Genomic DNA, 14191 nt, shown 5'->3' with positions numbered 1-14191 from the left:
ATGCAGAGCCACTGTACAGGGTTAGCATTTGCATACATGCTGCATCTCATTGCAGACGAGTGACTTCACAATGTGGAAACCTGCACCTCCTCCTCAGACCTCCTCCAGCTTTCTGAATAATGAGGTTTATTAACAGATCTCTTGGGTGCTGCAGTGACAGGAGGCGAAGCTGGTTTTGATTTGTTAATGTGATCTGTTTTTACTTTTTCAACTTTAAGTCTGCCACAAGTGAAAAGAGTAGTCAGCGTCACTGGAAACACAACTAACATGGAATTACAGCACCATCTAGTGGAAATAATGAGACAATGCAAATTCCAATACATGTTCCCATTATTGCTTTGAAACAACTGTTGTGTCCACGAGTCCCTGCTTGTTGTCCTCCTAACAATTAAGTAACAGTCGCCTCTGTCTACAAAGACGTAGTACAAAGTTTAATATCAAGTTAATATGAGACTCCAGTAGTCTGAGGTCATCGTGTCAACTGGGATTCTTCAAAGTTAGTGTGTTTCCTTGCTGAGCTTCGGTGTAACACAAATGGTGACTTGTACTTAAATAAATTTCACATCTACTCTAAATTTCATTGGGTGAGGATGTTTACACACATAGTGTAACCCCTTTTTTATTTGCCTTGCTTGAAACAAATGTATAGTTATTTGAATCACTTATTTGTCATTTGATTATCAGTCAATCCTTTCTTTAACCTATTCATTATTGATCAACACTCATGAATTCTGTTCAGTTATTTAATTCTTATGATGCAGCACAGGCAAATAAAAGTGACTGAAAAGGAGCGACTTTCAGAGAGGTGAATTGTGACTTTGTTGTCAGAGTGGTTCTTGATTTTTCAATTGGTTCATATCATTTTGAAGTCTACTGCTGTCGTCTAATACACTTAATGAAACAAAGAATTAGCAAACTCACAGTGGGAGACATTTATTAACTCTTCAATTCATTCCTTAAATGTCTTCACATTCAGTAAGAATGTGTACGGAGCCTCAGCATCAAAACCATGACACCAAACGTTTGATAAATCCATTTTAATGGAAAATGTAAAACCCTTTTGAACTTCAATGTACAAAGCATTTAACACTTGCACTTTAAAATTTGAAATTGAAGCAAGCCATATTTTAAAAAAATACTTCAGTGAAAGTATATATTTACACATTACAGTTAAGTTTTTCATTATTTTACTTTTACTTCAAAGGTTCACTATAGTAAATCTTAACAAAACAAAAAACAAGACAATTATTTTCTTAAATAAATTACATCTTTTTTGTAAATGTCTCCATTTTACAGAGAATACTTTTTCATAAAATGCTGAGTGTATAAGTCATTTTGTTTTTTCTTTACATAATACAACTTTACACAGTCTTTACAATAGTTTGGCAGTTCATTTTCAAAAATGTATTTATGGCATGAGGACTGTAGAGCATCAACATTTCCCAAAGTTACAGGCAATAGCTGGTGTGTGAGTGTGTGTGTGTGTCTCTGTGTATGTTTGTGTTTATGTTTGTGTGCGTGCGTGTGTGTGTGTATGTGTGTGTGTCCTCCATCACAGTAGAGCCGTTTTACAACTGAAAACCACATATCAAAAGAAAAAGATAAACTGTACAGGTCACATTTATATGAATGCTTTTTTGTCTCAATAACACTGCATCATCACAGAGCTATAAAATAAATACATCTTCACAGAGGAAATAAAACAATGTTGGTATGAAACAGAAAATGAAGAACAAAACAGCAACAGACAGACAGAACTAGACAGAAGGACAAGACCAGACAAGTTACAGATGAGACAAGTAAAGAGGGAGCAGTAGACACTGCTGACTAAATATCTGAGATTTATGTTTTGCATTATTCCCCCTAGAATCCTTTTTTTTATTTTTATTTTTATTTTTTTAACATCAGAGATGACAGTTTGATCCTGATGCTGCTGGTGATGCTGTCGTGATCAGCGAAATCTTTTGTCCAAGATGTTGTGTGGCCAGCTACAGACAGGGATTAAACCTCCTGGCCGTTTAATTCCATAGCAGATTACAGAGAGCAGCTGGGGCTCAGTGCGTCTTCTCAGTCTCCATCATCACTGCTGCTTACAGGACAGTCCCAGTCTCCATGGCGACTGGATCTTAGCATGATGCACCGTCAAACTGTCACAGCAATCAGTTGGGTTGTGTTACAGTGGAGGTTTGAAGTGGCTTAAACAAGGCTCCCACTCGTCCACACAGGTCCTCGGTCCTGCCTGTGTTCAGTGTGCTCCCACTGAGGTGTGTGGAGGTTTGATCCCTGTCGGTCCAGAGGCCTCTGCTCTTCTGTTGTTCTCCTCTTGGCACTCAAGGTTTGGGCTGATGAAGATCGAGGTGGGCGTGCTTCTGATTGGCCACCTTGATGAGTGAGACAGGTGGAGCTCACATGACCAGCTCCGACCCAACCACCTCTTGTGGTCATGTGACACAGACCTCCATTTGAAGTGGAGGGCGTGGTGAGGGGGGAGGTGCTGATGGGAGTGGTGTCCCTCTCTGGAAGGTGTGGATGAAGCCAATGGGGCGTCATGAGTTATCTTCCTCATTGTCTTCCTCAGAGCTGCTCCTCTTCAGCGAGTTCACCGCCTCCTTCACACAGTGGAACAGGATGTTCTTCACCTGAGGAGGAAGAGGGGCAAGGGTTTAACAGCTGAGCTGATTCCATAACAGTTTCATAACTAACTAGACTTTTGGTTTTTGTGTACTTTTCTGGAGCGGGCTCGGATTTCAGTTGTTTACTACATAACTACTGAATAACTGAACATGAACTTAAGGATAAATACTCTATTTCTCAGGCCGGGTCATACACAATAATCAGGGGCCAACATGAACCCTGATAGAGGCTTTAGTTTCTGTATTAAAGCAATTGCTTCACGATACACTCCTCTGACTACATCCTCCCTTCCACTGAGGTAAATGCTGATGTATACTGTTGACAATACAGTGGGTATGAGCTGTGCCAGTCTGAGTTGAACTTTTCAACACTGCACAAAAGTCAAAAAGCGATGGTTTATATGTGCACATCTAGACAGACAGAGCAGAGCTTTTAGTGTTGATATACAAATAATGTGTGGTACTAATGATCCTGCAGCAATGATCAGATGCTTGTTGTGTTGTTAAGTAGAACCAAACAGAGCTGAACACTTCTCCTACCCAGAGCAGCCTGTGTGTGTGTGTGTGTGTGTGTGTACACTGCTAGAGTACAGACAGACAGAAGATGGAGGGTGACGCATCTCATTTACAGCCCGAGTGTGTGTGGGGTGTTTACTGAGCAGCCACACTCGACATCTCAAATACATCACTGAAGATGACTCACTGTGCCATTTTGTCTCTCCTTGTTTTATACACAAACACAAACCCACACACAAATATTGATTAACCAGGTTATCATAAAGATCAACTCTAATGAGAGTGATGGAAAAGACCAGAGGAGAAGTTTCTGAGTATTAACTGCTGCACTGCCAAACTAAGATTATTAATGATAATGTGACGATTATGAGCAGCTGGTCAAATATGGCATAAAGGATATTTAATGATATACTGTTGCCTGAACTGCTGTGTATCACCTGTAATTTATCCTCATAGTTGACCTCCTCTTTACTGGGCCGCAGCTCCTGGGTGAGATGGTAGGAGTTGGCCACGTGCTCAGGAGACACAAAGTCATTGATGACCTGCACACAGCTGTGAAGGTTCTGGACCTAAGAGAGGAGAGAGGAGAGATGGCGTTGTTACCCAACCAGAAATAAATCAGCAGGTCATAAACAGGCTGAGCATCGACACAGCAGCACAAAACAACGATTAGTAGCAAAGAAAGAAACCTTAAGAATGAGTAAACAATATTTCACTATAAGGGTAACAGTGACAAAGTTGTTTAAGCTAATATAACAGCTAGCCACTACAGCTGATGACAGTGTCTGTCATCATTAAAGCCTTGATGGCTCGATAGTGGCTTGAGAAGGGCAGGGCTAGCAGATATTGCATGGGGGGATTTGGTTCATTCGTTCTATTTTGGTAACTTGAACATGACCTGGGTGAGGATTGTTTTGAAGAGTTACATGCTAGTGTTAGGCTCATGTTGTATGGGAGCAATCTCCTTTTGAGGTAAGACCAGCTCAGAGCCCCTGTGTGAGGGGGTTTGTTTATTATCCGTCTGTTTCTGTGTTTGTTATTTAAGATACTTTCTCTAGACACAGCTCAGTCTCTATGTAATGTAAACAGCAGCCAGATTCATTTTGTACGGTGGCCCTGGGAGCTCAACGAACAGCAACTTAAGAAAACACATGCAAGTTAAGAAAACACATGCAAGTTGACAAAACACAAGCAAAGTAAGAAAACATCTTCATCAAGTTCACAACACAACACAACACATTACAGAAACGCGCAGCAAATAGACACGCGCTGCAAATAGACAAACGCGCTGCAAATAGTGAAACGCGCTGCAAATAGAGAAACGCGCAGCAAATAGAGAAGAAACGACAACAGAAGTGTTTCCAGAGGACAGCTAAAAGTGATGGACACTGCTGCCACAACAGACACAAAAACGTCCAATAGACCATACAAATTCGGTTCCACACAGGGGTCTGCCACCCGCGGCTCTGGAGCCGAATGCGGCTCTTCAGCTCCAGTGTCTATTTGCAGCTTGTGTGTCTATTTGCTGCGCGTTTCTGTAATGTGTTGTGTTGTGAACTTGATGAAGATGTTTTCTAACTTTCCTTGTGTTTTGTCAACTTGCATGTGTTTTCTTAACTTGCATGTGTTTTCTTAAGTTGCTGTTCGTTGAGCTCTCATGGCCACCGTAATTTTGCCTTCAGCCTACTATTTCTACTGAAGGCTACTATTATATGATTAAGATATGACTGGAAAAAGCTGCAAAGTACCTGGTGATATGTCCTGCATCAGCTGGGAAATTAGGGGGATAAACAACATGATCAAGTGCAGCAAAATATTTACCCATTTAAAGTCTTTTAAGTTCCGTCATTATATCTTCAGGAAACTCATCTCAAGGTTATTAAAGACTCAAACCTAACTGGATTGGTCAGGTTTTTCATTCTAGTTTTAATTATGAAGCAGGAGATACTCTACTCATATTAATTCTGAGAGGGGTCCCATTTGTGACCAGTAATGTTCTCTCAGACAACAATGTCGGTTACGTGATTGTGAAAAACTTTGCAGTGTTCATGTTATTCTGGTCAATTTATATGGACCCATTTGTAATGACCAACAATTTTTCAAATTTATTGAGTCTCTTCCCGATCTCAATTCTCATTATTTAATAGATAAATTATTTTAATAGAGAAGACTTAAATTGTGACAGCGTGAAAAGACGTTGTGAAAAGACAGCATCCCCAATTCTATGGAAAATAAACCCTTTTCAAGATTTACTTGCCCCCTGGAAGTCTGTCGACATTGGGTTTTCAAAACAAGGCAAGGTATATATGTTGGACACGAATCAGACTTAACAAATACTGGCTAAGTTGCCTTTGGTAATGTGGAATGAAGTAAAACGGCCACTACACTCATTAATCCACTCCTCATGATTCTATGTGAGACATAATCTGATAAAATGTTAATTATCTCACTGACTTCCTTATTCCAATGAACTGGCCAAAATGTATCCATCTGTCCTAACAAACTGTCATAGATGCCACTATACCCCAGTCTCTATGGGACACATGTTCTGGCCCAGTTCAACCCTGTCTGGCTTCTCTGGCAATTTCCAAATGACATACATCACTATGTATAAAAAAGCCTAATCTCTTACTGCCTTTGGGGCTGTTCAGCAGGAGGAGGGTCTTTTAAAAAACGCTATCGCGATCGGTTTAGTGTTGTTAACAGACTACATATACAGATATTTCAAGTAGTCTGTGTTTTGCACAATGGAATAGCCTAATAAAATGAAGTTACAAAAAACACCTCAACAATATGAAGTGTTACATTGTATTTAGTAACTTCAATTCTTAATTATTCCCTAAAACAGGTGGATTCTGTCGTTTTCAACAACTGTAATCTAAGCGTGAGTAAATGGTGGATTTGTTTGGGACCCTTTTCCTTTGGTGGATTAGCCCACAGTTGGTGCTATGAGTTAGAGGTGACCGGATGTGTGTGTGGGACAGAGTCAAAATACACTTTGTGAATTCATGGCGATGAACCTGTCACCCAGTGTAACAGTGTGACTCAAGAGACGTGTTGGAGCTCTCAGGCTCAGGCTTTGATTCACACTATAATTGTAAACGGGAGATGGCCCATGTTGGATGGCCTCTGTACATAGACTTTGTTGACAGTAGAGGAGCTATATAATATGAGCAGATTGATTTCAGTTACATATGTGTAAACACAGGAATGTAGAGTGCACTTTTTGTAGGGTCTCAAATGGAGAGCAGTCTCTAGCAGTCAAACATAAACAGCATAACAAACAAAAATTCAGACAGACAGTGTATGTCACATTTTAGTAAGATGAAGTACTTTTTCTGTATCTTAACAGTGATCTGTGAGTATGTGTCAATATACTGCATACCTGGTGCATAGCCCCTGCTGGTATAAGGACAGAGTCTCCCAGGAATTGAACTACAGTCCAGCCCTGAACTCCATGCTCATCCTGTAGCCGCTGGCGCTGCTTCCTGCTCAGATACCAGCCGTGCTCTCTGATTGGGTCCTGGTCCGGGGACACGTCCAATCCCTGCTCCTTACAGAGCTGAGGTGGCGGTTTGGGAGGGATGGTATAGGTCAGTACTTGCACTGAATTTCACGACATTTTCAATTAAAGCTGGAGCACTTGTTAAATATGCTTGTCAGATTACTGACCTTGTACAGGAACTCCCGGACTTTGTCACTGTCCCTGTTGAGGTAGATGTGCCACAGCGCCCCCGGTGTCTCACTGGAGTCTTTGAGCCTTCTCCGAACCGCCTCATCTAGATCCTCCTCCTCCAAACGCTTCAGCACTCCTACACGCACACAAGTTCAGTTTATAATAATACACAGAAAGAAAGCAAACTTTCACCTTATATCTATGTTTTGTATTTTTGCTGAGTAAATTGCCTAAAACTTAACACAAAAATTAAAACAGAATATTGATAGAAAAGGTTTGGACAGTGAAAACTGCTGTTATCCTGAGTTAGGCAGTCTAGCCACTACTTCATTGTATTTTTGTGTTTCAATTTTGGGCTAAATTCTCATTTATCTTCTGTTCACCACTGTCCTCACCATTGTGTCTCATAAGATATCACTTTTGTGTCAATCCATCCAGTCTTAAATGTTTTTCTGACTTCAGTCTTACCGGTTTTGGACAGGACTCCGTTGCCTTTAGCTACTCCTACATAGACCAGAACGGACACAACATCTGACACCTCCAAGTGGAGGTTGGCAGTCCCAAAGTCCTGGTCCTGAGAAGCAGCTACACCTAGAGGAGGAAAGATAATTCATTCATAAGAAAAGGGGCAGATAGGGATATTAAATGGAACCTGTTCAGATTATATAAGCTATTTTATATCTCCTCACTCATTTTCTGATTAGCAGAACATTCATGACACAAATAATCTAGGTGAATTGATGAAAAATGACCAGTAAAGAGATTTGTTAGATCTGCTGTTAGTTTCCCTCTTACCATAAGCACAGCAGAGCCTCGGCCCCAGATCTGGCCGTACGAAGAAAGATGGGAGGTGGGAGGCCAGGTTGAGGTTGCCCTCTGGATCAGAGTACTCTGGCAGGGGCAGGTTCTTCATCAAGTCATCATATCTGAAAAAAACATTTCATTTAGACCACTCAAAGCGCTTTAGAGTACAGTTTGCCATTCACACACATTTATACAGAGCATCTATTAGCAGCACTTTTTTTCCTATTAGGGACAATTTGGGTTTCAGCATCTTGACCAAGGACGCATGGCATGCAGATGGGAAAGACTGGGGTTGAACCCCAACCTTCTGGTTAGAGGGCAACTGATCTACCCCTCAGCCACAGCCACCCACACAGGTGAGAATCTTCCCTATGACTGTATGTAGCTACTTCATCATCAAGTCACATCAGTCAGATAAATCTGAACTCCTTTCTTATTTAGAAAGTGCTTCAAAAAGGATTAGACTGTTAATTTTATTAAAAGAGTGCAGTATTTTACAAAATAAGGTTTTCAAATCAAAAATAGGAATACAAAGGTATATAACAGTGGTCTGTGTGTGTGTGTGTAAGTGTGTGTGTGTGTATGTATGTGTGTCTTTCTGCTCGACTGTCACTCTTCACACTCAAACTGACAATCGCATTTATGTAGTAATTAATCAATGGTGTCGGATCATGAATGCACTTTAACCCTGATCTCCTGGCTGTGTGTGTCTCGTGTAATGTGTGGCAAGTGAGCTGCGTGCGCACCATATGTTGGACTTTTTTTTCCAATTTCGTTAAATCTGTGTCCCATAAATTCTTAAGTGAATCAAACAAACACAAAGTAAACTTCAAGTACTGAACAGGTCCTAATAACTTCTGATTAGTGTTGGAATTTATGTTAAAGTACAAATTGAGCCTAGGCCAGCAGGAGAGTTGGGAGGGAGGACACTCCGACAGGCTACTCTAGCACAGTAAAAGTCTACCAGACCTTTAATGTGCATCTGCCCTGATCCTGAAGCTGCAGTGTAAAAAATAATGCAGCAACAAGGCACAGCTACAAAATGAACATAGCGGAAATATGTAATAGATTATGTTCTGTCACTGCATCAATGCAGAATCGCCCATGTCCGCATCATGAAGCATATGCTTCCCACTCTATGTACATAAAATAGTATGTAGGTTTACCTTGAGGGCATGAGGGCCATGAACTCCTCTCCAGACGGCCAGTCCTTCAGTCTGTAGACCATTGGTTCTCCATCCTTGGACTTGGGCCGCTCTGAAAAGATATGAAGACTTATGTCAGCCTCAATCAATAATGTCTCATTTATCTCAGTGGTTTGCTTTTAGCAGCTATTTAATAACTCAAACCACAAGAGTAAGATGAACTCACTGGTGATGTCCTCAAATCCATCCCAGAACTCTTTGATCCCGGAGTTGGACACCACCTGGTCTTTACAGTTGAGGAGGTCTCCCTGATGGTCTGCAAACTCTTGGTTGAAGGAGTCAGCTTTCCACAGAGCAGCATTCAGGCGCTTATGGATCCCTGACACCAGCACAGGCTGAACAAACAAATCATATGACTGGTATTATCTCTATCGATCTACTTATATCAATTAGTGCTATACTGCAAGCCTGGTGTGTACCTGTCCCTGTTTCCAGCATTCTCTAAACAGCTTCCAGTTGTTCTGGTTGCGGTGATCTTTGAGCCAAAGTAACCGTCTGTTGTTAAACCAGGAGTGGGGAATGTCTGGATACTGACTAGTTGAATCCTCTGGCACAGTTGAAGTAACAGGCACTGACTTCTTCCTCTCTGGTTTGACATCTTCAGTAACAGCAGGGAGGTTGGTGTTGTTGGTGCCGCCGCAACCTGCAGTGACAGGCTCTTGCTTGATTGACAGCTTGGTGGTGATGTTCTGGCGACTGGCAGGGATTTTGTTCTCCACAACTGAAGCAATGATATCATCAAGGATATTGGGCATGGACCGTCCACCCTTTCCAGTCTAAAGAAGAGGAAATAAAAAAAATTTAAATTGATTTCTCAGTTTGAAAAACAGAAACTCATTTTATACTTTCATGTTAGCGGACTGGGTGATACAACTGTGATTTTTCTACTGACATTGTGGGAATTGTAGGAAAGTATATATTAAACAGGGACAAGCTTTCTTTTGGCAGTGAAGCAGATGAAACAAGGACTTACACTTTTATGACATATTAAAGGATTTAACACATTGGTTTATGTGTGTGTGTGTACCTGTGAAGCACTAGAATAGACTGGTGCAAAGGCGATTCCTGCGTCAGTAGAGCCCAGCTTCAGTTTCCCCGCTGTGGTGGTGAGCAGATCTCTAAGCGTGGAGCCCTGCTCTGTATTGTTTGTTACCAGGGAGCTGGTTTTACACTGCTGCAGGACCTCCAGGCTTTCTACTGCCTTATCCTCCTTCACGGATTTGCCCAACAACACAGACTCTTTGTTTTCTGTTAGAGAGAGAGAGACAAGCACACAGGGGTAAATAGCAGATATGTCACTGATCAAATTTTCTGGAGGTGAAATATACTAAAGGGCTTAATGAGGGAATTCGGTCAATTGGAGGAAATCATTACAGAACCACTGACTGAAAAATTAAAACCATACTGAGTCTTAACCTTCCCTTTACCTTTCTTTTCCTCCCTGGACTTCTGTTCTGCCAGGTCAGCCAGGAAGTGCAGAGGTGACTGGGACTCTGGTGGGGTGACAGGAGCACCTCCTATATCACTGCCTGGACTACCTGCTCCATTAGTCTCTGCCTTGGTTCCTACTGGATCAGAGATCTGCAGAGAGCCTGGCTCAGACTTCACCAGAGACAGCTTATTACTGTGGTTCAGGACGTTCTGCAGAACCTGGCAGAGAGAAAGGAGAATCATGAGGTAATCATATTGACTAGGTAATTTTATTACACAAATTTGAAGTGGTTTCTCTGTAATAGAAAATCTGAGAGAGAAGGATGGAAAGACACTTTAAACAGTGATCAAATGAAAAAATGTTTAAGTGGGAAAAGATTTAAGTGCTATTCCTTCAGATCATAATTACTATATCTATTTGTCCCATTAACATGTATAACAATGCCTCTATCAATCCAACTTGCAGCAAGTGTTTAGCCTAAAATTAAGTCTGTCATGAATTTACTGTATCAGGGTCCCACTGTCATTCAATAACTAATCTCATCAGAATAACGTCTGATGTGGCCTTAACATTTCCGGTGTCTCAAAGCACTACTTCCAATGTACTTCAAAACTACCGTTATCAGGTAGTTCCAAACTATCATAAACTTAAAACATAATAAATAAGATTGACTATATTCTGACAAAGTGTGTCCTAGTATGGCAAGTGAATTGGTCAGTGGTACCTGTGAGACTCCATTGCTGACTGGTAGTTTGATGAGGAGGTTCTGTTTGTTGGTGCAGGCACAGTGGGATTTGATGTCGTGTTTATCTCTCATCGAGTGCATGGAAGTCACCAACTCTGTCAGCACTGAAACATCACACCGTTAAAAATATTTTGCTTCTGCAGTAACATAATGCCCACCACTAGGTTGAGCTCAATACCTAAAACAGAAAACAAAGCAACCAATTTTTTTTTGTAATTGATAAATATCACTATTTATCTTTAATCTACATCAGCGTCATACTAATCTACTGAAGTGCTGAATAAATGGTTAGACAAAGCACCTAAAAGATTAGGAATGCATATGGTGTAACCAGTATGAGGTGTACCTGTGCCGGGTATGATCTGAGTTGGCATCAGGTGTTTGTGATCATGGGGTTGACCTTTCACACACTTCAGCCAGCCGTATAGTTCTTTATCTATTCAAAGAAAGAGAGACACAAGTCAGTTGCCATTAAAATATACATATGTGCATAATGCAGCTGAAAAAGGAGCTTGTCACCTAGGTTGGAACAGAAGCACACAAGAAACCAAGTCGGGTTACTCTAAATTCACATGTACATGTGTAAGTAAAAAACTTAAGATCAGTAATCCCCAATGTCAACTTTGATTTACTTGTGAGGTCACATTCAGGTTCAGATTTTATTTTAAGGTGATAGTCATTGTAACCTGTGTTGCCAGATCTAAAACCAATAGAATCTACACAAGTTAACATTTTATTGACACTGTAAGAAATCTGAGGCTTCAACGTGGGCTTAAGTCCAGGCTTAACTGGTGCTGGTCAGTTCACCAGCTTTCTGTGACAATGGTGCATACAAGAATTTTATGTTGGGCCAGCTTGTCTTGGCTCCTGACTGTCAACAAAAACAATACTGACCTTTGGAGCTCCTTCTCTCCTTTGCCTTGTAGCAGTCTAGGCAGACAACGAAGCCACATTTTTGACAGACCCAGTGGATATTGAAGAGTGTTGCTTCACAGGCGTCACACATCTCCCTCACCCCTCTAACTGCTCGCTTCCATGCCAGCTTGGCTGAAAAAGCACAGAAAACATCAGTTTCAAAACTTGGTAAGGGTCAGCTAATCAAAACGTCAGCCATTTTTTTATCTTACCATCCTTCTTGACCCAGCTAGTTGCAATATTCTCAGTCACAACTATCTGACAGAACTTGTCTCCAATAAAGCTGAGGATGTACTTGGCTGTGGATTGGTCAAGGTGGTTCTCCTCAATCGCCTCAGGGGCCCACAGGGCCAGGGCCTCATCATCGAACTGTTCCGGAGAAGAGAAAGCATCCATCCGGATGACTCCATTTTTACTAAAGGAAAGCCTGGATGGGAGGAAATAGATTTAGAGCTTACAGTTGTGTACAGCCGTGATGATGGCATTACAGAAAAATGTTAGCAACATCCATAACCACTGAGGACACTCTTTATTTAGACCCATACAGCATGATGGAGAAAACTGAAGGCCCTGTGCACCAAATAACAACATATTAGGGTTCATTAGCATGGAGTTGGAGAGAATGTACAGTGCTACTAAGGTAGCAAAGCTTTGATATGCACCTTGGCAGTTGGTATTGCTGTTAAACAAAACTATGCTTACACTTATATCTACACTTTGAGAATGACTCAGTAGGATCTGATTCTCAGTATTTGAAAATAGGTACCCAGTAGTTAAAATAGGGGATGTCTTTTCGTTTTTCTTTAAAACCACATCTTTGTTTGGTGTCCAGCTCAGGTGAATGTTTAGGAGATCCCTGTGTACTGGGTCAGACAGGAAGGAGGTGAGACAGCAAGAATTAGAAGTGGAGATGCAAAGAAAGGGAGGGAAACAGCAAGTGAGAGATTGCAGTAGCAGCAGTTCATAGTGAGTCAGTGGGGAAAAGATTATAGAGCTGAAAATCCTCTTTGGCAGATTTACCTTGTTAGACCCCAGACTGCAGCTGCTGCTTATCCAACACAAGTGAATGTCTGTGTGCTCTCAGTCAATGCGTGTATGAAAGAGAGAGAGAGAGAGAGAGAGAGAGAGAGAGACGAAGGCAGGGCATACTGCACAAGCCACGTGATTAATGATCTGTGTTGTCGCTTAAACGAGAAAAAAAAAAACCTTCAGTCCCTTCTCTCTTCTGTCATATCTCTCCATTTGTGGAATTCTGTTTAGACATGCAGCCTTTTAAACCAAGTGCTGACTCTCATGACATTAAACTGTAGTGAAGGTGAATGTATGACGAATCATTTAGGGGATTTATGTTCTAGAGGGGTAAGAAGGGAACAAACATGTTCACAGCGAGTTTGAAAGATCTAGAGCAGTTGTGCCAACCCGTCTATCTGGTCGATCTTCACTGTCTATCCCCGAAACACTCTGGACTCACTGGCTGCGGTTTTGCCTCAGACCAGCTGTGTGTCAGTTGTTCACACGGGCAGCGTGTCAGCTACTGCGGCGGAACTGCAAGTATATCTACTACATTTCCTTCAATACAGGATTATGTACTAAACTAAATACCAAGACACTCCGGTATGAAGACGTGCATCTCCCGGTCTGTCGATAATAATCAAAGCCCCATTAGAACAAATTAATGGATTCAGAGAGTGAAACGCTGAAGTGCTTTGAAACGGGTTCGGAAAGCTTTGGAAATACATAACTTTCTGACACAGACAGATAATTATTGTGATTCACAGCTGAAAAAACAGAGAAAATTATCTTTCACCTGAGTTATAATGTTTATCTGGTGTCACAAACATAAATTGTTGCAACATTTCCTGTATGCGTTTCCAAATAAGATAAATGAAAGGAAAAAGCAGGTGAGAGCTTACCTTCTGAAATAGTAGAAACGACAGAATACAGGAGAATGTGCCTGCTCTTCTCCCTTTTTGCTCCGGATCACCCTGCACTCCCGACACTTCTGCAGGTTGGGTCCAATTTCTGAACATGAGTCATCCTGCAGGAAAGACTCTCCTGTCTGCTTCAGCTTCTTTACCTTCCTCCAGTCCTTCAGGACAGAGCGGGGGATGCCATCTGTGAATGGGACACATTATGCAGTCATTAACAGTACCTATGGTTTATCATGAGATAATACTGTTTCTTTTTAATCCTGGGAAATAAAACAGTAAGTGGCTTTGAATAGCCAAAAGTGTTTTCATTCACATTGAGGACATGGACAATTCA

At 41.4% G+C, this 14191-nt stretch overlaps 1 protein-coding gene across 6 annotated transcripts in view; it reads right to left on the bottom strand.

Annotated features, from left to right (window-relative positions):
- Positions 1-917: 917 nt before the first annotated feature.
- The window catches only part of jmjd1cb (jumonji domain containing 1Cb), a 109319-nt gene continuing 96045 nt past the window's right edge, over positions 918-14191 (bottom strand). For all 6 annotated transcript variants that reach the window (XM_053413122.1, XM_053413123.1, XM_053413127.1 and 3 more), the window contains 16 exons: positions 13840-14041; positions 12139-12353; positions 11906-12058; positions 11358-11447; positions 10991-11115; positions 10262-10484; positions 9862-10082; positions 9254-9610; positions 9001-9169; positions 8796-8886; positions 7621-7751; positions 7294-7416; positions 6822-6961; positions 6535-6711; positions 3587-3718; positions 918-2639 (listed from right to left, as the gene is read on the bottom strand). In XM_053413122.1, coding sequence (XP_053269097.1) covers positions 2547-2639; positions 3587-3718; positions 6535-6711; positions 6822-6961; positions 7294-7416; positions 7621-7751; positions 8796-8886; positions 9001-9169; positions 9254-9610; positions 9862-10082; positions 10262-10484; positions 10991-11115; positions 11358-11447; positions 11906-12058; positions 12139-12353; positions 13840-14041 — 2642 coding nt within the window. In that variant the 3' untranslated portion in view covers positions 918-2546. The remainder of the gene's footprint in view (positions 2640-3586; positions 3719-6534; positions 6712-6821; positions 6962-7293; positions 7417-7620; positions 7752-8795; positions 8887-9000; positions 9170-9253; positions 9611-9861; positions 10083-10261; positions 10485-10990; positions 11116-11357; positions 11448-11905; positions 12059-12138; positions 12354-13839; positions 14042-14191) is intronic.

Source organism: Pleuronectes platessa, chromosome 21 (genome assembly GCF_947347685.1).
Source record: "Pleuronectes platessa chromosome 21, fPlePla1.1, whole genome shotgun sequence".
NCBI classification, from domain to species: Eukaryota; Metazoa; Chordata; class Actinopteri; order Pleuronectiformes; family Pleuronectidae; genus Pleuronectes; species Pleuronectes platessa.
The sequence above is the reverse complement of the archived record's forward strand: the minus strand, read 5'-3'. Positions and strand labels throughout refer to the sequence as shown.